This window comes from Gopherus flavomarginatus, chromosome 8 (assembly GCF_025201925.1).
Source record: "Gopherus flavomarginatus isolate rGopFla2 chromosome 8, rGopFla2.mat.asm, whole genome shotgun sequence".
Taxonomy (NCBI): Eukaryota; Metazoa; Chordata; order Testudines; family Testudinidae; genus Gopherus; species Gopherus flavomarginatus.
The window spans coordinates 3,386,940-3,409,432 of record NC_066624.1 but is presented as its reverse complement, the minus strand read 5'-3'; the positions used below and the strand labels follow the sequence as shown (position 1 = coordinate 3,409,432).

General features: G+C 47.7%; 1 protein-coding gene across 9 annotated transcripts in view; it reads right to left on the bottom strand.

Moving 5' to 3' along the window:
- DOCK11 (dedicator of cytokinesis 11) overlaps window positions 1–22,493 on the bottom strand; it is a 122,551-nt gene that overhangs the window by 29,707 nt on the left and 70,351 nt on the right. For 7 of the 9 annotated variants that reach the window (XM_050964877.1, XM_050964883.1, XM_050964878.1 and 4 more), the window contains 15 exons: window positions 22,362–22,400; window positions 20,589–20,767; window positions 18,559–18,675; window positions 17,184–17,259; window positions 15,823–15,935; window positions 14,065–14,176; window positions 12,997–13,063; window positions 12,400–12,447; window positions 11,588–11,730; window positions 10,741–10,856; window positions 8,361–8,498; window positions 3,413–3,595; window positions 1,719–1,832; window positions 517–732; window positions 369–426 (listed from right to left, as the gene is read on the bottom strand). In XM_050964877.1, coding sequence (XP_050820834.1) covers window positions 369–426; window positions 517–732; window positions 1,719–1,832; window positions 3,413–3,595; window positions 8,361–8,498; window positions 10,741–10,856; window positions 11,588–11,730; window positions 12,400–12,447; window positions 12,997–13,063; window positions 14,065–14,176; window positions 15,823–15,935; window positions 17,184–17,259; window positions 18,559–18,675; window positions 20,589–20,767; window positions 22,362–22,400 — 1,719 coding nt within the window. The remainder of the gene's footprint in view (window positions 1–368; window positions 427–516; window positions 733–1,718; window positions 1,833–3,412; window positions 3,596–8,360; window positions 8,499–10,740; window positions 10,857–11,587; window positions 11,731–12,399; window positions 12,448–12,996; window positions 13,064–14,064; window positions 14,177–15,822; window positions 15,936–17,183; window positions 17,260–18,558; window positions 18,676–20,588; window positions 20,768–22,361; window positions 22,401–22,493) is intronic. The other 2 variants (XM_050964880.1, XM_050964881.1) reach the window with 1 other exon arrangement.

Below are 22,493 nucleotides of genomic sequence, written 5' to 3'. Positions count from 1 at the left end.
TATCTAGTTGTACAGGGCATAGAACAATTCCGCTTTCACTGCACTTAGCCTGTATGCCCACGGTGAAGGAACCCACTACTCTGACCTCTATGCAATGACATCTGTGGCATGATCAAAATATCAGGGAGCCAGTTTTTACACTGATTAGGACATTTCAGTCCTGTGTTTGAATACCGAGACTGGTATTTACATGTGTAAATTCCTATGCCACAGAGTTCACTATTTTAGAAGAACTCAGTATAACCTGAAAACAGTTGTTTACCAAATCAAGTGAATTTGATCTTGAAAACATTTTGATGACCTGTAAACTCAAAGATGGACACAAAGAAAAGGCTGCTGCATTCCCCACTCCAATAGTAAACTCTTACTTTTTCTATGAAGAAACTCTGCAACAAGGGCTGCTACATGGACATAACACATGGCAGCCTGCAAAATACAAAACAGAAGCAGTTAGAGTGTCAGTTGGAATCTCTGCCTCTCCACACCAACTGTTTTCAGTGGAATCTGACAGATTACCTCAGAAAAGTCTCCATTTTTGACATGGATCTTTGCCATGCTGTCCAGCCATGTTTTCCTGAGCTCTGGGGTACTAGCATAGGACTTGGCTAAGCTGTACTGTAAATCGATCAACATTTCAGGGTCCTTTTCGTGTTCTTTCATTTGAGCAGTAGCCATAAGCACGGTACGGATTCTCTTGGTCAAATCTTTGACTTCTGAGGGAAAAGCAGTTGCCTGGCACAAAAGAAATCTAATTAGAAGCAAATGCAGAAATAAAGATGTTCGAGGTTTTGTCACAGAAAGACAGATGTCAACCCTTCAGGTCACTCAGCTTGCAATGGATTTAATTACTATGTACACTGCATGTAGCAATTTTCACATGCAAGATATAGGAGATGATGCTGACTGGACTTCTGATACATTAATCCTATACTGTGTCATTGTGTTACGCAATCAATGCATTTCACCTTGGGCCTGCAAATCCTCTTGTTCAGGGTCAAAGTTTGCAACTCTTACTTGAGTTGCCCCTTTAACAGTAGCCAAATGGACTTCAGTGGGACTACTTATGCTTATGTACCCTACTGGACTGGCATGCGGGTGAGTAAGTGCTACTCAGCGTGAGTACAGGCTACAGAATTGGGCCTTCAATCATTCCTGAAGTATTTTTCACTTCAGTCAACGCCTGCCTCACTTGTTCGCTGCCCAGTGTGGTACTGTACTTTTAGTATTGTACTAAAAGTGTGCGCAGTACGAAAAAAATGCTAAGTAAAAACTAGAAATAAACAGACATACTCCCTTCCCTGTAAAGTGTATTACTTAAAGGTCCACATGCAGGGCCACCCCTAGCCATTTGGGTGCCCTACGCAGCCCCCCTCTGGGGGGGCTGTGTGGGGCCCCAGATCTCCCTCCCCCAGGGCCTGGGTGGCAGGAGCTGTGGGGGGCCACTTTTGGGGGCCCCACAGGCCCAGAGTGGCCCTGGGGATTAGCAGGGGGCCAGTAGCAGTCCGCTCCACTCTCCTCGCCCCGGCCCCAGCCATGTCGCTCAGGGGAGGGGGCTTGCGGGAAGAGATCCTCCCACTCACCGGCAGAGGGTTACAGGAGTAAGTAGTATAAATACATAACATTCAATCTTTAAATACGATCTCTGTGTACATTTCCCAGACCATGTACTTGGTGGTGGTAGTGCAAACTTAGTGTTTGTTTTAATTCATCAAACTTACCTTCATGGGCCTGTCGCTGTTTGCAAAGTTATTAATAATGAACAGTGACTCCTGGAACCTCGATCCTCCATTTAGTGCCACATCTGCTATTAACTGGCTCACTGCAATTATTATCTGTTGGAAAAGGGACAGGTTCTCATCCATGTGCTTTGTTGTCACAATTGTATAAATAGACATTTGTGGGTCAAAACTCTTTCAAACAGAATGAATGCAATTAATCCACGTCTGCGACCGCTGTGACTTCTGCAGCGGCCAGCATGGCTGACCCCAGGGCTGCCCAAGCAGCTGCCCTGGAGGGGGCCACACCAGCTACTGCTGGAGAGGCCTGGGATCAGCTGCACCGGCTGCTGCTCTGGGCAGCTGGCCCCGGGGACTGCGTGAGCAGCAGCCAATGTGGATGGCCCAGGGGACCACCTGAACTGTCGGCCTGAGGGTGGCGGGGGCAGCTGCAGCTTGGTGGCTCCTGGCAGAGGTCCAGGGGCAGCTGGAGCAGCTGGAGTTCGGTGGCTCCTGGGAGTGGTCCTGGGGTGGCCGGAGCAGCTGCAGCTCGGTGGCTCCTGGCAGTGGTCCTGGGGCGGCCGGAGCAGCAGCTGGCCCCCTGTGGCTTCCCCCCACCCGGAAGTGGCCTGAGTGGCAGCAGGTCCCCCTGGCAGCTGGTGCTGCCTTCCCGCAGCTGGTGCCACCAGGGCTCCCCCTCACCCTCCAAGATTCAGTCAGGTGTATTTGTGGAATAAGTGATTCTTTGTTTCTTGCCCGTGACTTGTCTATGACTTTAATTAAAAATACCCATGATTACATCGTAGCCTTATTCATAATGGGTCTCATTTTCTTGTTTATTCTTCAAAATCTGATGATTATTAAACCACAGGACGTAGTCCCGCTGTCAGAACAGCACATTTTAGGACTAGGACTAGAACAAGCAGACTACAAATCCTGGGCAGGAATTATTAGATGCTATGTTATATTTCTCTCCTTTGTGATTTATCACAGGTCGCAGCCCATCTGCTACTCTGGCTGTTTTTATCATGACTGAAAACAACAATACAACACAAGCCAGAAACAACCCCCCAGAAGAATTCCTCCCCCAATCCAATAGGCAGGACTTTTCCCACCTGACTATGGACAATCACCCCAGTTTTCTTCACTGGTCTCTTGGCAAAGAGGCGAGCCTTGCAAGCATATTCTGAAAATCAATAATCTCATCCATAAGGACCCTGGGCCAAATTCTGAAATCATGATTTAGACCAAACTCCCAGGGAAATCACTGGAATCAATAGGATTTCTGACCAGATAAGGACTGCAAGATTTAGCCTTTTTTAAAAAAGTCAAACTGCTTCTCAGACTCCCTGATGAATAGGACAGGCTGAGGTTGATAAATCCCCATGATACCCAGGAGTTCTGGATTCTATTCCTGGCCCTGCCTTTTGAGTGACCATGGGCAATCACTGCCCTGCTTGGTGCCTCACTTTCCCCAGCAATAAAATGGGGAGGGACAACACTGACCTCCTTTGTAAAGCGCTTTGAGATCTGCTGATGACAAGCACTGGATGACAGCTAGGTCCTAGAGTTAATATTTTAATCTCTCATGCTGAAGATCAGAGTCACGCGGGACACATTCTCTGTCTTTGCAGGACTCAGACCTGGAGATTAAGCACTGAGGTGCACCACTGTGCGGCAGTTCATCTTTCACTGACCTGCAGGTGTGTTCTCAGAAAGGTTTTCCTTTTAGTGAACTCAAAGTTGTTCCTCATCAAAAGATACAGGAGTGCCGAAGCTTCATTCCTGGTGGAGGCTAGCTTCGAGGTGCAGCATTTCAGGACCTCATAGCACAAGGCTGCACACATGGTCATCCTTCCTTTGAAAAATGCTGAGGGAAACTTAACAAGAAGTGTGCCAATGTTAAAAACACACGCACGCACGCAAGCAGGGCAATACTTTGTCTTCATGTCTGAATGCAAACGGGCCTAGATTGGTGTTTGGCTCCTATAAATACGCATGGGAATGAATTTCAGGGTCTTATTTTTAATTGCTGAATGTTTATAGAATGACCGAACTGTGTGTGTAACTCTGAAGACACACCAATGAGACATATCCTGTCCTAGGCAGCTTGAAATCTCCATCAGATCCCCCTAAATGGAGCTAGCAGACAAAGGAAGCCGTAGGCCAGGGAAGGATGAAGGTTAAAACAAACCCAGACTATTATCCTGAGGAGGAGGAAGTATATTGGAGCCGTAGCTAGGAAATCTGTAATCCAAGCAAATCTCTAAATAAGAGTGAATTGCGGCTGAAGCCTTCACTGCTGGCTGCCTGGAGTTGCAATCTGCTTCTTCCCCCAACTCAGTGGGCCTGATGGTGGGAGCAGGGGTCAGAGCAGGGAATGACCTAGAAGGAGGACAGGGGGAAGGGGGCTGCATGCTACCTTCCAGCCTGCCACAAGGAAGCCTCAGCAGGGAAGCTTCAGAGACGTGGCGAGCTCAGGGGTGGCACAAGGACCTTCTCGTGGAAATGGTGAGGGCTACATAGTCACTGAAGAGTGGGCAGGATTTGTCCGTGGGCCTGGAACACACACAAGTGCTCAGAGTATGCCTGCCCTGCAGTCAAAAACCAGCCTCACAGCCGCAGCTGGCCTGGGTCAGCTGACTTGGGCTCCAGCTGCAGGGCTAAAACTTGCAGTGTAGATGTTCAGGCTCGGCCTGGCGACCCCATGAGAGCGGAGGCTCCCAGAGCCTGGGCTCCAGCCTGAGCCCAAATGTCTACTCTGAAATTCTTAGCCCCACAGCCCGGGCTCTGAGACTCGGGGCTGAATGGTTTTCACTGCAGCGTAGCCGTGCTCTCGGGAGCGTCGTTCCCCCAGACACCACAGAGATGTTAAACGCTGCAGTACTAGGTGACAAGGTGTCAGGAGTCTCGCCCAGCGAGGGTGCGTCTATGCAGCAGCTGGGCAGTGTGATTCCCAGGGCGGCTGCAGCAGCCCGGGCTAACCATCTGAGTCCACTCCCCAAGAGTCATGCCAGGCTGTACTTGGGTGGGTAGCCTGACCCACCACCCATGCCACTACAGCCACAGTGCTACTTCTACCGAGCTAGTGCGTGTCCATCTACCTGCGTTGTGTTGCACCTGCCCGGCTGTTATGTAGATGCACCCTGAGTTGCCACCCACCACCACCTGAGGCCTCGGCCACTTCAGCTAAGCTTAGCGAGCCAAATGCCCCATCTCACCCCAATTCAGGGGAATGCCACGGCGTCGTCTCTTCTCTAGCTCTTCCTAGCAGAGGAGGAGGGGGCACCCTGCGCTGTGCGGGTGGATCTGAGCGGAGTAATTTGCTGAGGGGATGGGGACTTGTGAGAGTCGTTAAAGGTTGTATTCAGGGGCCAGAATATTGGGCAGACATTTTAAAAATGTCTATAAGGAAATGAACTGTGGGGATGCCACTGTGGAGCTCTAGGCTTTCTGCCACCACATGATTTCTGAGCAACTTGCTCAGCCTACAGGAGGCTGTTTGGTTTATTTTTCGATTTGATTAAGTAAATGGTAATCTCAGCACCACCAGGGACTGTGACTGCATCACGGTATTATCTGTCAAAGAAGAGTCAACAGCCGAAAGATCATGCTAGGGACAGACTGAACCATTGGTAGGGGAGCTCTGATCTCCTCCTATGCCTGGGGCAGGTCTCTTAGTTGAGCTGGCAATACAAATAGTAATTCTAGCAGCTTATAGCGAGTGAGACAGCAGATAAGCCTTACGTTCATTGTCTTTGGCCAAAATAAACATTTTAAGGAAAAAAATTGGGAAAAAGAAAACAAATAGTAAGGAGCTAACAAAGTGTGTACACAAGAAACGACTGATTAAAGATTGGGAGTCCTTGTGGCACCTTAGAGACTAACAAATTTATCTGAGCATAAGCTTTTGTGGGCTAAAACCCACTTCATCGGATTAAAGATTAACCGCTGCTTACTGTAGCATTGCCCTCTTCCACTAGCAAAAGCAGGAGATCAACCACAGTTCAAGCATTTCTACTAGGCAGCTCCCCTATGATCAAGTTTAGTCAACAGTTGGCCGATTTGTGGGTGATGTATTTATATTAGGTATTGTTTCTGGTCCGATTCCACACACAACCTTGAGACTTGCAGGAATGTGTAGTCTTTGGCTGCCACAGAAAGTTCAGAGATTCTTTTCCATGTCTATAATACTCCTCAGCCACTCCCTGAATGTGTCAGCTGTGGGAAGGCAGCTCTTACCCAGACAAAGAGAAGCCATTCTCCCCAAAAGGGGGGGAACTTGGCTGTTCCCATCTATGGGGCAGATCCTCAGTGGGTGTAAATTGTCCTAGATCCACTGACTTCAGAGGTGCCGCCCCAATGAGTTCTGAGTGCCCGGTGGCAGAGGGTCATCTAGATCCTTGTATCTGGAAGTGCTGAAGAAGTGCCGAGGGGCCCCCAGCTCAGCATGCTTTGGGTCCAGTGGGGTTCTGCCTTGCAGCACACAGCCCACGGCATCCCTGATGCCCCACAGAGGGACCAAAGGGACATCTGAGCAACATCCATGGAGAAAGTATTTCCATGCTGGGCCTGAATAGACCAGTAGCCCAAGGTGCCCTTAAAGAAGCCAGAGAATTTCCCGTGTGCAGTGGGAAAAGCCTCCTGTGCCAGGCCCCACCTGGCATAAGGAGAGGGAGGAAGCATGCCAGGCCAGAGGGGTGAGACAGAGCTTGGGCATGGTGAAGCAGGGCTCTGCTACTCCTGATTCCACTGGCAGGAAGTTCTCAGGGACCTTTGCCAGTGACAAAAGTTAAAGCTGCTCCCCTGCAGCTTCAAGTTGCAGCAAGGCCAGTGGACAAAGATTAGGGATTTGAAACCAGCTCCCCTTATCCCCACTCTCACCTCCGCTGGGACATAGCAGAGTATCAAGCCTGATGTGGATCAAGTGAATTAGCCCCTTAAAAATACACATTTCCTTCATAATCCTTCATTCTGGGACCACTCCCGAATAGGAGATGTATGTTTTATGTCAGCATTCTCCCCAGCAACTTGGGGCTGGCAGCAACCAAGAGCATAAATAATTATGAATAATTGATTTTTATTGAGTTTCCACTAACGAAAGAAACAGCTTTTTCTTCCTCTTTTTTTTTAAACAACTAAGCACAGTGTGAACTCAGTTATCTTGTGCCAGTTCTGTTCTATGTCTCTTCCCGGTTGTGTTGCCAATTTGAGTTTAGTACAGAAGGGAAGACTTTTGAGACAACAAGCGATAAAATGTATGTAGTGTGTGTGGGGGAATTAAAAAGATTTTTTCCCTAACTACTACCTTTAAAAACTCACCATGACAGGAGGCTCTTTCCTGCTTCATTACCATTATCTCTGCGTTAAAGGAGATGTGTTAAAGTAGGAGATAACATACGCACACAAGTTGCATCAGAGCTACAACCAGAATACACCGTAGTGGGAACACAGTTACTGGTGATGGTGTGCGAACCAAAATCAGCATGCTGGGACTTTCAGATCCCATAACAAGTTTGCAAACAGAAAAGCCAACCTTGTACCTGCCTTTTAGAGACAATTGCCCTGGCCACTTTAGAGTCACTCTGCAGTTAGAAATGACCTTTAAATTAAGTCTAACAGGTAGGACAAGGATGCTTGGAACCCGTGCGGTTACAGCTAGCAGAGAAAACACTTCCTTGCAGATACTATCTACTGGGTCTGTATCTCATTTTACAGAAGCAACATATCGCAGGGGAAATGAGAAAACTTCACTAAAATAATATTGCAAGTCTTTGAAAATATATTAGCCAAATTCAGGGCAGCTGTAGATGGTCAAGACTCCACTGAAGTCAACGAGTTGCCCTCATGGACACCAGCAGGGAACTTGGCCCACCGTAGTTTTCACTTTGCTCTGGAACCCATGGGCATAAGGCCTTCGCTCCGGGGTAAGTCTCTGGGAGCTCAGGGTCTTGGAATTTCATAAGGAGATCCAGCAGGGCAGGTGTGGATTTGCCTGTTCGTTTGAACTGCACAACAATTGGCTGGGAAGGGAGGAAGTTGCTGTGTTCAAACACAACCTTGGGCAAAATGGAACTATTGGAATGTTGAAAAAACTGCCGGAGAAAGTGAGTGCGTTGCTACCTCCCATAGATGCAGCAGGTCCTGAGTGCTAGTCCCACCCCAGCGGCTAATTCGTTTTAACGCTGCCTGTTGGCACAAATGCTTCAAGGAAGAGCAACATTTTGGTGGGACTGATACTGAGCTCTTACAGGATCCAGGGAAAACCTCGGCGGTCAATGGACTGACTTCAGAGTCACACTTGTGCACAGTCAGAGTCAAGACAGCCTCTTTAGCTCCTGATGATGTCCCCTGGTATTTTACCCAGCCGTGATGAGTGTCAGTACATTGCTGACTGCTGTTTAAAGTTAGACAACTTCGTCTGGCCCTGCTGATCCATTACCTCCAAGCAGCGCAGGCCGGCAGTGAAAGTTAGGCTAGGGCTGTCCGTCCATCCGTCCCCCACACTGCCTGTATAAATTCTAACTGGAACCTTTAAAGCTGTCCCACCTACCCAGAGATATCTTGTAACTGTGAGTAGGGGCAGGAGCACAGTTTAAAGGTTTGGGGGCACAGAACCGCCTCATGCATCACCTCTGCACCTACCTTGCTAATGAAAGCTCTCAGGGAAGCGAAGACATGCTTCAGAGCTGCTTCTGACTGCCCGTTTTTGAGAAAGGCAAGATGAATATCAAAAACCTTTTTCATGAGTGGATTATGGCCGTCGTTGTTTAAGAGTTGGTTCTAGAAAGCAAGGAGAGAATTCATTCTGCAGAAATACCCAGCATGTGTGCCTCAAAAAACCAGTTCCCTACCTTTCGTAATGGTTATTCCTCGAGATGTGTTGCTCATGTCCATTCCATTCTAGGTGTGCGCACACCCACATGCGCGGCCGTCAGAGATTTTTGCCTTAGTGGTATCCATAGGGTAGGTCGTTGCGCCCTCTGGAGTGCTGTGCTCATCCGTTGGTATATCAGACACCACCAGCCCTACATCCTCTCAGTTCCTTCTTGCTGGAAACTCCAACAGAGGGGCAGGAGGGCGGGTAATGGAATGGACATGAGCAACACATCTCGAAGAACAACAGTTACAGAAGTTAGGTAACCGTTTTTTCTTCTTCGAGTGCTTGCTCATGTCAATTCCATTCTAGGTGACTCATAAGCAGTTTCTACGGAGGCGGGCTCGGAGTTCACGGTCTTGCAGCTTGCAGCACGGCTCTGCCAAAGCCAGCATCCTCTCAAGCTTGCTGGGTAAGCATGTAATAAGATGTAAAGGTGTGGATGGACAACCAGGCAGCGGCCACGCAGATATCCTGAATCAGCACTTGGGCCAAGTGCCTTTCATCCTGTCTGCCACCACAATGAACAACGTTGACTTGTGAAATAGCTTAGTATCATTGATGTAGAAGGCAAAGTGCCCTCCTGACGTTCATGGCATGCAACTTGCGCTCCTCTTCCAATGTATGAGGCTTCAGAAAGATGGCAGGTAAGAATATGTCCTGGCCGATATGAAACTGTGAAACTACCTTGGGCAGGAATGCTGGATGTGGCCAGCCAATATGGTAGAGCACCATATTGGGTGGCTCAGAAGTAAGCACTCTGATCTCAGAGGCCCTGCAGGAAGATGTTGTCGCAACCAGGAACAAAACCTTCCAGGAGAGAAGAAGAAGAGAGCAGGAAGCCAGAGGTTTGAAGGGTGGGACCTGTGAGCCGTGACAGCACAAGGTTGAGGTCCAAGGGAAGGGACGAGATCTCTGACGTGCAGGTAGAGACTCTCCAGACCTTTCAAAAACCATCATGTCATGAGCAAAGACTGACCTGCCCTAGAGCAGAGGGTGGAAAGCCAAAATAGCTGCCAAGTGGACTTTGACTGAAGACAGGGACAACCCCCAGAGCTTGAGGTGCAGAAGATAATCCAGGATCACCTGCAGCGAGGCCTGCGAGGCCCGGATACCCTGGTCCAAGGTCCAGCATGTGAACTTTTTCCACTTGGCCAGGTAGGTCACTCTGGTGGAGAGCTTTCTGCTACCCAACAAGATCATTTGGACACAGGTCACTGAAGTAGAAGACCTGCTAACCCTTGCTAGACAAGGGAAAGGTGCTCCGACTAACCACCACGGGCAGTAAGAAAGAATCGAGAGGGTGTAGGGTCGGTGGCGCCTAATATACCAACACCTGAGCGCAGCATTCAAGAGGGCGCCACCGCTGACCCTACAGATGCCACTACGGCAAAAATCTTCAATGGCAGCGCACATGGGCGCGTGCACACCTAGAATGGAATTGACATGAGCAAGCACTCAAAGAAGAACTGTAAGTGACTAGGATACCCATGCATAACAGAACATACCATTTCTTAAGCCAGACAAATAATAGTTCTACAGCGACTTGGGTAAATAAATAGACAAACAATGGTAGAAAAATGGGAAGTCACCCCAGAGCTATATTATTTGGTCAGAGATTTTATTTTCTACACTAGATAAAAAGTCAAACGATATTACCACATTTGCAGAAGTAACTTCAAAAGCTGAGCCACTTATCTGTTACCTCTCTCACCGCAGCTCTTAAAAACATAACAAGCTTATATCACAGACACCCTGTTACAGTTGTGTAGTATTTTTTACACAGGCTGGGATCTGGCCCCAGAGAAGTAGGTGCTCTCATTTGACTAACTACACAAAGCACGGGCAATACTGTCTGAGAGTTTTTGGCTTTTACTATTTGTTTGAATTCCTAAACATGCCTACTAGCAGGATACACTTACTTATTTTATTGAACTAACTCTGTCAATAAAAGTATAAATGACTAAGAGTCAGCTCGGGTTTTCTTTTTTTGCACTATACTTCCGTGTGGTACATCTTTATGACAGTGAGCACAGAGGAAAAGCACATGAACACGGGAGAGCATTCAGTCTAATGCAGGGTTTGCAAATCGACACTGTTTTGGGGGTCTGCAATATACCAAAGGACAATGGTGATTTCAATGCTCACCCTGAAACACTGGGTGAAGAAAGCAATGGTGTCCAGGACCGTTAAGGAAACTTCTGTAGCCGTATTGCCTTCCAGTAAGGCCTGGTGCACAATGTCTGCTTCGGAGGTGCCAGCATCTGGGAGCAGGAAGTAAAGAAAAGTGATGGAATCCTCCAGAACAATGTGCAAGTGTGGCGCTGGGGCATACACGGGGTTATAACTCCAGCTCTCCTGAGACCTCAGTGCAGCAGATACTCTCCTTACCCACGGCAGACAAGGGCAGCAGCGTCACCACACAGAGGGAAGCTTGTGAGTGGCCACTTGCCACTTCCCTTGGCCCCCAAATCAGATGCAACATGACATCCTCATCCATCAGCTGTCCTCTCCAAGCTGGATTCCTGGAGCAGAAGTGGGGCAGGCTCTCTCATGGGGGAGGGGTGACATTCACCCACGGGAAGAAGGGCCAATACAAGGCCTATACCCCCACTTAAATCCCACTGAAGCCCCGTTGGTATTGGCCTCATGCTGGGAATCTGCACGGGGTGAACACCATACAGGATGCAGCATTCCTGTCTGCTCTGCTCTCTCACTAACACCAGAGCACCATCTGTCCCTACCGGCAACCAGGAACTGGAAGTGAGATTGGAAGAGGAAAATTCAATCTACAGACGAAACGGGGGTGATTTTTAACACACCCTTTGGCATGAAGCCCCACCATGCCCCACAGTTCAAGGGGCTGCAGGGAAGAGAGGAGACCAGGGTAAAGATGCAAAGCCAAGCAGCCTGATGCACCCAAAGACAAGTGTCGTCACAAGTGGCAACAGAGTCATTGATAAAATGACGTTACCAGCCCCGTCTCTGTACATACTGTGATTGAGTGTAAATGAACTTTCCAAGCTGCTCAAGTGCTGCAACCGGGCCTGCATCACGCCAGCTCTGCTGCGAAGGGCAGGCATTGTCTGCGATTTCCTGTCAACTCCGACATGCTTTGTTAGCCAGGCATCGTGAACCCTGAAAGGAGAACCCAAGATGCAGACTAGGATGGGCCTATGGCACTGGGCTGGCATCATTACCACTGGAGCGTGAAGCAGGGAGACCCAAGTCCAAACTGCTTGTCAAGCTCATGCCAATACCAAGCAGGGCTTAATGTGGTACCTGGAGCAGGCAACAAAAAACTGCAAGGCCAGCCTGTCCATGGCTGGCCCAACAGAACACTATACCAATTAGCCCCAGCGGCGGGTCTGTCCCTCAAACTCTAGCATAGCCAGCAACGCAGGGGCTGCTTTGCAGCACCTCTGAGAATCAGGCCCCGAGCCAGACTTGTGAACTGAGACCCACCACTTGCGGCTTCACGCTAGCAGAAAGCTATACAAATATATCTCAGTGAAGGGCTGGCTGGGTCAGAGAAAGGGCTAGGAAGTTGAGCTTTACCAGCGAGAGCTGAAGTTGCCCTCTGCTGAGCCGGAGGAAAAGAGAGAGAACTGAGAGAAGTGTAGCTTCCCTCCTCTGTTAAAACCAGAAGGGAGCTCCCCACTTCCTCTCCCTGGCTGGGGTGAGCAGGGCTCCCCAACAGCTCCCTCTCCCCGCACTGGATCCGAGTGCTCCCCTGTTCATTCTCATGTAGTCTCCATGGGGCAGGTGGCGTGCAGGAAGAAACCGCTAGCAAAAGGAGTACAATACCTGGCTATATTTCTCTTCCCCGCGTATCTGAAGTGGAACAAACAGACTCTAGAAAGAAAAACATTGTAAATGTCAGGAAGGAGACTGAGCTGTTTGACTTTAACCCGTACACGTCTGGGTGTGTGGGTTTGGGTGTCTGTATTTTAACTCTGTGCTCAGTGTGTAGGCCCTCAGCCCCCCCAAACACACTCCTATCTACTCCCCCACCTGTGCTGCCAGACACAATAGAAAGTGAGACTGCGCTGGTATTTCCAGAGCCTTGATGTGATCACCTTCTCCAGTTATGCAATGGAACGCTCTTTGCACAGAATCAGTGCCAATCACTGTCAGCTTGCCAGCCCGGCCTCAGGTATCTAATACTGCTCCTCTGGGGCTGTTACCCTACAGTCTGCAATGGCTGACCCTAGATCATTCCTCATGTGAAGCAATATTATACAAACTACTTTTCTACCTCCTAGTAGGCTGCATCTTGTGTGGAACGGAGCAGCATGTACCGTGTAAAGTGCATGGAGGGATGGTTTCATTTTACCTACGTATGTTATATAACAAACGTCTCACGTGCAATTCGAAGCATAGATACAGTCTCCTGATACTTACTCCAGAAGTACGAGGACGTTTATCAGCTCAGGGGGGGATATTTTGTTCCAATAGGTGAGAAGTGTATCTGAAAATGAAACAAACCCACTAAGAATATATAACATTTAAGACCGTCACAGAGGGTCTTTGCAGGCTAAATCAGCCTGTGACCACTGGCCCGTGGAAATCTCTCTTTGCAGCCACACAAGCATGTGTCTTTTCATACTGGCCATTTGATTCTTCACCTCCCTGGAAGCCTTTGCCAAGCCTGCTCATCCAATGAAATGGTGCAGGGAGCTCCAGTGGAGGTGTTTCCAGCCACGGAGGGGAACAGCCCCTAAGCAGACAGGGTCAGATGCTCCCCTTTCCCACTAACACATTTTTGAAAATGATGAAATAAGACATAGCTGAGCAAGGCCGGGATCCGCCTGACCCCTAGTGATGGACGTGGTACCTGTGGGCTCGCCCTCTTTCCTGTGATGGGAGCTCCTCTACCTCACCAGGCTCCAGCTGGGATCCCTTCGCTCCCCCTCAACTCAGCAGTGTGGGAAGGGCCGGGGTTCGCAGCCCTTGATTCCAGTCTTAGGCCTTGGCAGCCCCAGCTGACTGTGGGAGACGGCTGGGCTTAGCGAGGGGAGGTGCAGCCCTCCCCCCAGAAATGAGTTCACTTACTGTACATTTCTGGTAACACAATGAAAACCGAGGGCACACAACCGGCACCCCCACTTCTGTGATGCCCCAACACACCCTGCTGCAATATATGGTATAGAGACCACCTGAGCAATGGTGCTTTACCAGACCCTGGGCCCATGCTGGTGTCTGACTGGCACAGCCTGGGGTGGGGAACAAGAGGGCGTCTAACTCCCAGAAGCCTCTCCATGGTCCTTGCAGCACTGGGGTGCCCTCTCCTGCCCCTCACACTAGGGCCTGTCAGGTGAGGAAGTGTATCACTGCTTCTGGTGGCCCCGCATTATTCCTGTCCTGGGGGAGATCTCCTCGCCTTTACGGCTGCTACACACCATGGCACACGGGCTGTGGTGGGGACCAGACCCATCTCCCTAATCACACAGTATGGTGAGCATCACTAACCTTCAGAGACCATTTTAATGACGTAGAGGTAGCACATTAGGAGACTCCTGATCTCATACTGGTCCAGCCTACTGTGATGGGACACGTTACTCCTCGTGGAACTTCTCCGGCTCTAACCACCACAAAGATACGTGTTAGAAAACCATCCTGAAGCACAGAGAGCCAGGTCCCTGCTTTGAACGGAGCCTAGGCTGCCCCCAATCCGAGGCTGCTTCCACATGATGGCTAACTGATGGCTTAGGTGAAATATGCTGGTGGCTGAAATCTGTGTGTTGGGGCGGGATGTTCCCATGTCACCCAAGCCACTGTGAGATCGGGCAGGAACTGGCACTTGCCAGGGTCTCGGCTCACAGAAGGGGAATGCGGAATAAACGATCTCCGCCATGGAGCAAGCAGAATGAAACCGCACGCACCCTCTTGGCTCCCTGGGCTGGTCAGTTCTGGCTGAAGCCCCAGACAGGTTTTTTTTGGTTTGTTTTTTTTAGCTGGGCCCCAGGGTCATACAGAATAGACAGACATTTTTAGTTTCTGATTTATCTGGAACAGGCCAGGGGCATGAGTCACTGCACACATGGAATGAGCATCGTGCTGTTTGTATGTGCCAAATTCTACTTATTAAATCCACACGCCACTCAATGCTGGAAAACAGGAGGCGCACAGATGGCATCGGAGAACAGTGCACATACTACACCATGCAGCTCTAAAGACCTGCACCTCTGTTGCTGTAAAACTGAACCCTGGTACATCATGTCTATTAACAGAGAACTATTTTTTGGGTACTCTGAAAAACAAACCTTCTACTACTTAGAGGAGGACTCGCAGCTAACCAGGGTCCCTTGACAAGAATTGTACTAAAACCAACCCTACTTGCTGCAAAGCAGAGTTGGATGTTCTCTCCAATGGGACTTATGCACATGCGTAACACTTGGCTGAATAGGAATGGTTCAATGCTCAAGCACTTGGCAGAACTGGGACTTCAGGGCTCTTGGTGGGGATACTGGACCTTCACCAGGCCCCGCCTCTCCCACCGAGAAGCTCTGCAGACTCCCTTCTGAGGATGCACTGGCAGAACCAGTGGCAGCTCCGAGAGCTCGCTCCTGTTGCCTTTTTAGTCACAGAGGCCAACGTTTTTAAAAGAGTATGCAGCAATTCTGCATCTGCCCCAGTTACATGTGCAAATGCCTGCTGGTCACAGGAAAGCCGGGGCAAATCCCCAGTCTCTGTGCACACAACTTGGGCTCAGGCAGGGAACTTGCATTCTTAAAATTTGGGGCCAGATTCTTCCCTGGGTCATTTGACCAACGTTATTTCCTGCGAAGCTTTTCAAACAGAGCTGCTTTTCCTACAGCTGTGTCCTCTCCGCGTCTTCTCCCCTGAAAGTGACGAGCACTGGCAGACAAAAACCATGGTGCTCTGCTTTCAGTCCACCTAGAGAACTCACCAGGCCTTTGTCAAACATGCAGTGACCCATGGAAATCAATGGGGATCTGTGTGCGTATGTGTCAGTCACAGCACATGTGCATACAGGAGTAGAAATATTCTCTATGAATTCTGACTTTGACCTTCTATAAATCATTCACAGTGTTTTAGATCAATAGATTAAGGCATAATTAGATTATCTAGTCTGACCTCTATAAAACACAACTATAATTTTCTGTTTGCTTTAAAACTGGTTTGCAAGAGAATGATCAACATGGTGATTTTTTTTTTTGAACAGCCCAAATGTGCCATTGCTTTCTGCCATCCCACATGCATTACATTTTCCCCGGTGTTGTACTGATCAGGAGAACCCGTTGCCCCTTCTGAACTCAGAGATCCTTTCGAGTCCTCTCTTTTCATACTGTGGCCGTTCGGAAGTGCTGTACCACAGCCTAAGGAAAAAGAACAAACCCACGAAGGCACAGTTAGTGACTACATACCACTGGGAAGGGGCTTCATGAAAGATGCCTGAAGAGATGGGTACATGACTTGCAGAGAACAAATGGCAAGCGTACAAGTACTGCTGGAGCAACGATCAATCCAGAAAGAACTGATAGGGACATGCAGAGTTTAGACAAAGACGTACAAAACTTTAAGAGGTTGTTTAACAGAATAGTAGTTCAATAATGAGGTCTCTTCCAAGCCTAATATTCTATGATTCTATGTTCTGGCCCAGATTCTGTTCCAATTACTCGCACTGAGTAACACATTATTCCACTGGCAGTCCCACTGATTTCACTGTGAGTAAGGGTGTCAGGTTCTGCCTTTTGACAATTGATTTGATAACTGTTGAATATTAACAATGGATTAGTTCTGCCAGCCCTTTCTCAGCTCCCACTGAACTGACCTGGGGAAGGAGGACGGCAGAGTTTGGCAGGCCACCTATCTCCTGAGCGTAATGAGGGAAATCTATTCTTCAAATATGTCTCAGGGCTTCCCCCAAGAGCAAAGTCCTTTATAAATATTTAAGGAAAGTTTCCACGTAGCAATAATCACCCTTTGGAATGAGTAATCTCATTGGTTCCGATATTGATGCTTAGGCCACTGTGGGTAGGTCTACACTGCAACCCGAGAGGCAGACCTGCACTAGCGCTAATCTCACTAGAACAGCTGAAAAGGGCATGTGAAGGCTTGGCAATACTTCAGGCCTTCAAGGAGGGCTGTACAAACCCGCTGGGACCCTAAGCATAGAAACACACACATTGTCTGCCTGTGCTGAAGCCCGTGTCACCACTTCTTCACTGCTGCTTTTAGCTGTGCTAACTAGACTGAATTTAGGGTGGGTATGCGTCCAGGAGCTGCACTCACATCTCCGACTACCCTGGCTACTGATTTCAACAGAGCTACTCAGTCGAAGCATGGCCGAATCTAGCCCTTGTAACCTTAAGGACACAAATTCCCTCACAAAGGGTGGGCATACTATTGTGCTGGGCAAGGAAGGGAGCAGACTTCTGCCATTTTTAAAACTCTGGCCCATTGAAGATTAAGAGGACAGTCCACATTTGGTGTATTGTTCTCCTGCCTCCTTCCTTCTCTTGCTATGCATTTGGAATAATACAAGGAAAGTGCTGTTTGGTTCTACCAGCTGTTTTTAGTTTGCTCTAGTGATACTTTAATTACACTTTAAATAACTCATTTACCTGTATCTTTCTCCACAATCAGACTTGATCTGTTTGAAGGGGATGTAAAATTACATAAAAACTCATCTCTTGATGCCTGCAAAACAACAGGAGATACATGTGACGGAAAAGCGGTGTCAGAGTATAACAGCAACTACCACCTAGATCAGCGTTGCAAATTTGGGATGAAAAATATTTAGTATGACTAAAAAGAAAAAAAAAATCTCCTCACTCACTTCTGCCAGGATGAGGATGAATACACTAGCAGAGTTGTTCAAGGAATAGTGAAGCATTTTTACAAATGTTTTGTAAAAATTTTTTCTCCCCAAGATTTCTATTGAAATGTTGACCAGCTCTAAAAATTTGATATTTTACTTGTCAGTCTAAAAAATTTACTTGCCCTGAATAAATGGGCAGGGACAATTTGCAAGGCTGAGCTCACTTTGGGGCCAAGCTCAGATATAAATATGCAACTCCCATTGTAAATCCACATTTGTGTGAGAGTGGGACCTGGGTTTACATTAACACATTACGACAACCCACTTTCCTCAAATAATGACACTTACATAGGGTAGATCTCAAAAGAATGTGTTATAAATGAAAGGGCAAAGCAATCTCATCTAGCAGTGCAGAGAGATTTACGTCAGAGTAGAAAAGGAATGTGAAATGAATGAAACAAGCAAGATCAAACTGGGCTATGGAAAAGAGAACACAGTTATTTGTTTATAAAGCAAAACTGAGCAGGCTACCGGCAGTACATACTAAAAACTTCAGGTAGGGTGACAGAGCTAACAGAACCAGGGGTTGGTCCCCGCGGGAAGATCAGGTCCAATGGAGCCAATTCAAGGGGGCAGGGCTACCCCTGGAACTAGAAAGGCCTGCCAGAGGCCAAGAGGAGGAAGAGTGGCTGGGGCAGGGGAGTGGAGCTAACGCTGATGGTGGGTTCCTGGAACAAGAGACCAGGTGCCCAAGAAGGTAGCTCTGGGGCCAGTGTTCCAGAAGGGAAGCAAAGGTGGCTGAGAACAGAGAACTGGCTGTGAGGCTGAAAGAGCAGGATTACCACAGATCCCTGGGAGGGAAGGCTGTGAAACACTAGGACGAAGGGCGAGCCGAGGTACTGTTTGTGTGTGGAGTGTGCTTATGTTCAGACAAATAAACCTATTTCAAGGAGGCTGGGTCTGGCAGCGAGTGCTTAAGCTAGGAAGAAGCCCTACTCTGTCATGTATGGTGGTGAATGGGGGCGCCTCGATAGGCCCTGAGACAAGGGGAGAGTGAGGTGGATCTTTGGTGCCCAGTGAAGAAGGGAAAACGGGCAAGTGGATGGTGGCCGCTCTAGTTGAGCTAGAAATCCTGAGGAAGAGAACTGCCAATCCTCAGTGCACGTAGTGTTACTCACAGAATTAGACATGGCCGTGCAGGAGTATAGGGTGTCCCGGCCAGCCACTCGCTGGATATTCTCTAAGAGCAGTGAAACCAGTGGCAGATACAGCTGGGCTATTTTCGCCTGCTGGTTCTGAAAGACAATCAATGGCATAAACTGTTAAGATAACCAGCAATCTCTTCAAATGTAGGTGACACAGTTAAGCTCCTCAGCTTCTCCATGATGATCCCTGCTGATTGCTATAGCCTAGAAAGAGTTAGCTACTGCTCCGTCACTATCTTTAATATGTTTATTCGCACAACACCTCTGTGAGACAGGAAATATTAATAACCCTCTTTTATAGAGGAGGAACAGCAGGGATAAGCGACATGCCCAACATCACACAGGAGGTATGGGGCAGAACAAGCAATTGAACCAGAGTCTCCAGCTGCACCTTAAGCACTAGACCATCCTTCTTCTAAACAAGAGAGGCCTGATTTGCAAGAACACGGAGTACCCAGTAAGTGCCACTGAATCAACGAGTTGTGGCTTTTGTTCCCTTATCTTGCACTGACAAGGGACAGGGAGCTTTTCCTTGATCTCATTGATTCTTACAACATGACTTGCCAACCGCTGAGCATTGGGGCGAAGAGTTTCTAAGCTACAGAAGTCAACAGAGATCAGAGAGAAGCAAAACAAACTGATACCAAATGCTGACTGCCTAATTCCCCCCCGAAAGAGAAGAGTTACGCCGGCAGAAATCCCACATCTCAGAAGTCACTGATGGGAAAGTCATGGGGAAGCAGAACAGTTCCAACGTTTAAAAATGATTTACCATAAAACTGCTGGAGTAAGAGAGGCACCCTAAACACAATGTGGGCATTTCATAGATTCATAGACTTAAGGTCAGAAGGGACCATTATGGTCATCTAGTCTGACCTGCACATTGCAGGCCACAAAATCTGACCCACTCACTCCTGTAACAAACTCCTAACCTATGTCTGAGTTACTGAAGTCCTCAAATCGTGGTTTAAAGACCTCAAGTTGCAGAGAATCCTCCGGCAAGTGACTCGTGCTCCATGCTGCAGAGGAAGGTGAAAAACTCCTTGGGCCTCTGCCAATCTGCCCTGGAGGAAAATTCCTTCCCGACCCCAATATGGCGATCAGTTAAACCCTGAGCATACGGGCAAGACTCACCAGCCAGCACCCAGGAAAGAATTCTCTGTAGTAACTCAGATCCCACCCCATCTAACATCCCATCACAGGCCATTGAGCATATTTACCTGTTATTAATCAAAGATGAATTAATTGCCAAAATTAGGCTATCCCATCATGCCAACCCTCCATAAACTTATCAAGCTTAGTCTTGAAGCCAGATATGTCTCCTGCCCCCACTACTCCCCTTGCCACTACTCCCCTTGGAAGGCTGTTCCAGAACTTCACTCCTCTAATGGTTAGAAACCTTTGTCTAATTTCAAGTCTAAACTTCCTAGTGTCCAGTTTATATCCATTTGTTCTTGTATCCACATTGGTACTAAGCTTAAATAATTCCTCTCTCCCTGATATTTATCCCTCTGATATATTTATAAAGAGCAATCATATCTCCCCTCAGCCTTCATTTGGTTTGAAACCAAACCTCACCCAAATCCTTTTACCACAGTGTGAGATCGACTAGTTAGAAAAACATCAAGCTGCCTTAGAGTAATAGAGATTAGTTCTTTCTTCAGATTGCTACATATTTAATACAAGGATGCTAAATTAAGTCCTAGTCCAGCAAAGGACATGCTTAACTTCAGGTAGCCCATGGCTAATCACATGCTTAAGTACCTTGTTGGATCAGGGCCTTATCACCTTAATGCTCAATATGGCTAAAACCAATGGGAATAACTAACTGAAGATTAAGCTATTTCCATCTTGAACTTTCCCCACAACACAGTGTCAGTTATTCAGAACCAGTCTTTAAAAAGTGATAAAATACAAATGAACTGTTTAAAACCAAAACTTTGTTGTGTGTCTTTGCATAGAAACCAAAGACATGCTGAATCGTCAGTAAAGTCATGCCTTACCTTGTGTTGATATCTATTGTCAAATGCATGCTTTATTAACAGATTCTTTAACACAGTGATGGCTGTAAATCTGATATCATAATTGTCCTGCAGAGCAAGAGCTGTTTCCCTTAGTAGCATCCCCACCAAGAAGTGATGCCTGCAATACTCATCGGTTAAATTGTATTCAAGATTTACATCTGCAACAAAACAGAAAAATACTGAACAGTGCTGGCAATATTTTCTTTTAGAGAAAGAAAACACAATCATGACATATTTGTAATACAGATACATTAAAGCATTCTCATGTTGGTGTGATTCAGTGACTATGAACAGCCCTGTAACTTTTGTAACCATTATTCAATGCAGCAATGTTTTGATTAAGACTGAACTGACCAGAGGTTTTGCCCACCGACTTCAATCATGTTAAAGGACACAGACACCCACTAGCTCCTCTGGTTTAGGTTCAACATTGATATTTGCTTCTCTTTTTCATGACAATGTTTTGGCAGCGCTGGAGCTAAAGGTCCTCAGAGATCCTTGTTCAATTTACCTCTCTAGGGGCCAGTTCAGCAGAGTTTTACTGAAGTCCTAGAATCACAGAGAACAGAGACGGAAGAGATTTGCTAAGACCCAACAATACCTAGCACCTGGGGACTAGCCCACTCGTGGGGTTATAATAATGACACAGCATCTTTCTGGGGCTGTTTATGTGACTGCGAACTAACAAGCAAGCGAGAAGCTCACGCCCTGGAGTGAGTGCAGCACTCTGCGGGTGATGGTGAATGGGTGGTGGAACGAGAGACATCATGGCAGTGATGCCTAGTTTCAATAGGCCACTTGGTGCAGCGGCTTGGGAAGGAATCTGCACACCGAGTCAGGATGCTGGTTTATTTTGCATCCACAATGGCAGCACTGCCTCCTTCAGACCGCAAAGGAAAGGGTTATAATACTCCAGAGTCCCAATACACAGGAGATAGGTTCTTGCAATAACTGTACAAGATCAAGCTGCAGGAAGAGCTAAAACATACGAGAGGCACATGAGGACACACCTTCACTGCCCAGCCCTGTCCCTGCGGCTGCTTTATAACATGCCCCCAAGGGCCTGGGGAGCTAACCGGGCAGGGAGTTTAATGCCCTGCTTGCCAGGAGCTGTGATGGCTTCACCTCTGCCAGCAGACATCTTTTGCTATTCCCAACACAGCCTCTGCAGCACAGCCACCAAGGAGCAATGCAGCCCAGCATTTCACTGCTTAGGGTGGTTTAACTTCATCAAGGCCAGCTCCTGTTGTGCTCTCCCTAATGCACGCCCACACAGAATCTGCATAGCCCGCAAGCTCTCAGTCTCGTGGACATGACACAATTTGTGTGGCCTTTCCCCCGAGCGAACAGCTACCTTATTCTTGGCTCAGATGCCTTTTGGAAACTCCCACAAGTGTGGAAGGCTCCCCTGATACACCTGGTTAGGCCTGGGGTGTCTAGACAGCTTTGAAAATCCCACACTAAATTTTCCAACAGCTGTGTCATGCTGCTTACAGAAACAATAGATATTTTAAATTCTGCTGATCCATATTGTCCAATACAACGTTAATTGAACTGTGAATTCTTGATTAGGAGAAAACAGAAAGCAAGCTGGAGAAGCTATCTAGCATTGATCGTTAACTGTTTTAGTAAAAGTCTACGTCTATTACACAATATGGTTATTTCAGTTAGTTGGGTGCAAGCAAGCTAGTTGATTTGAAGCTGTGTACTTAATTTGACATTAGCTGATTCAACGATCCCAGTCGAACCTACCTACTGAAGTGAACCGTTCCACAGCAAATGAAAAAAAATCTAATTAATATGTAAAAAGAAAAGGAACAAATAAAAATACAGCAAAACTGAACAGTATTAAGTAATCCTGCCCTCAGCCTTGGGCAGGGGACA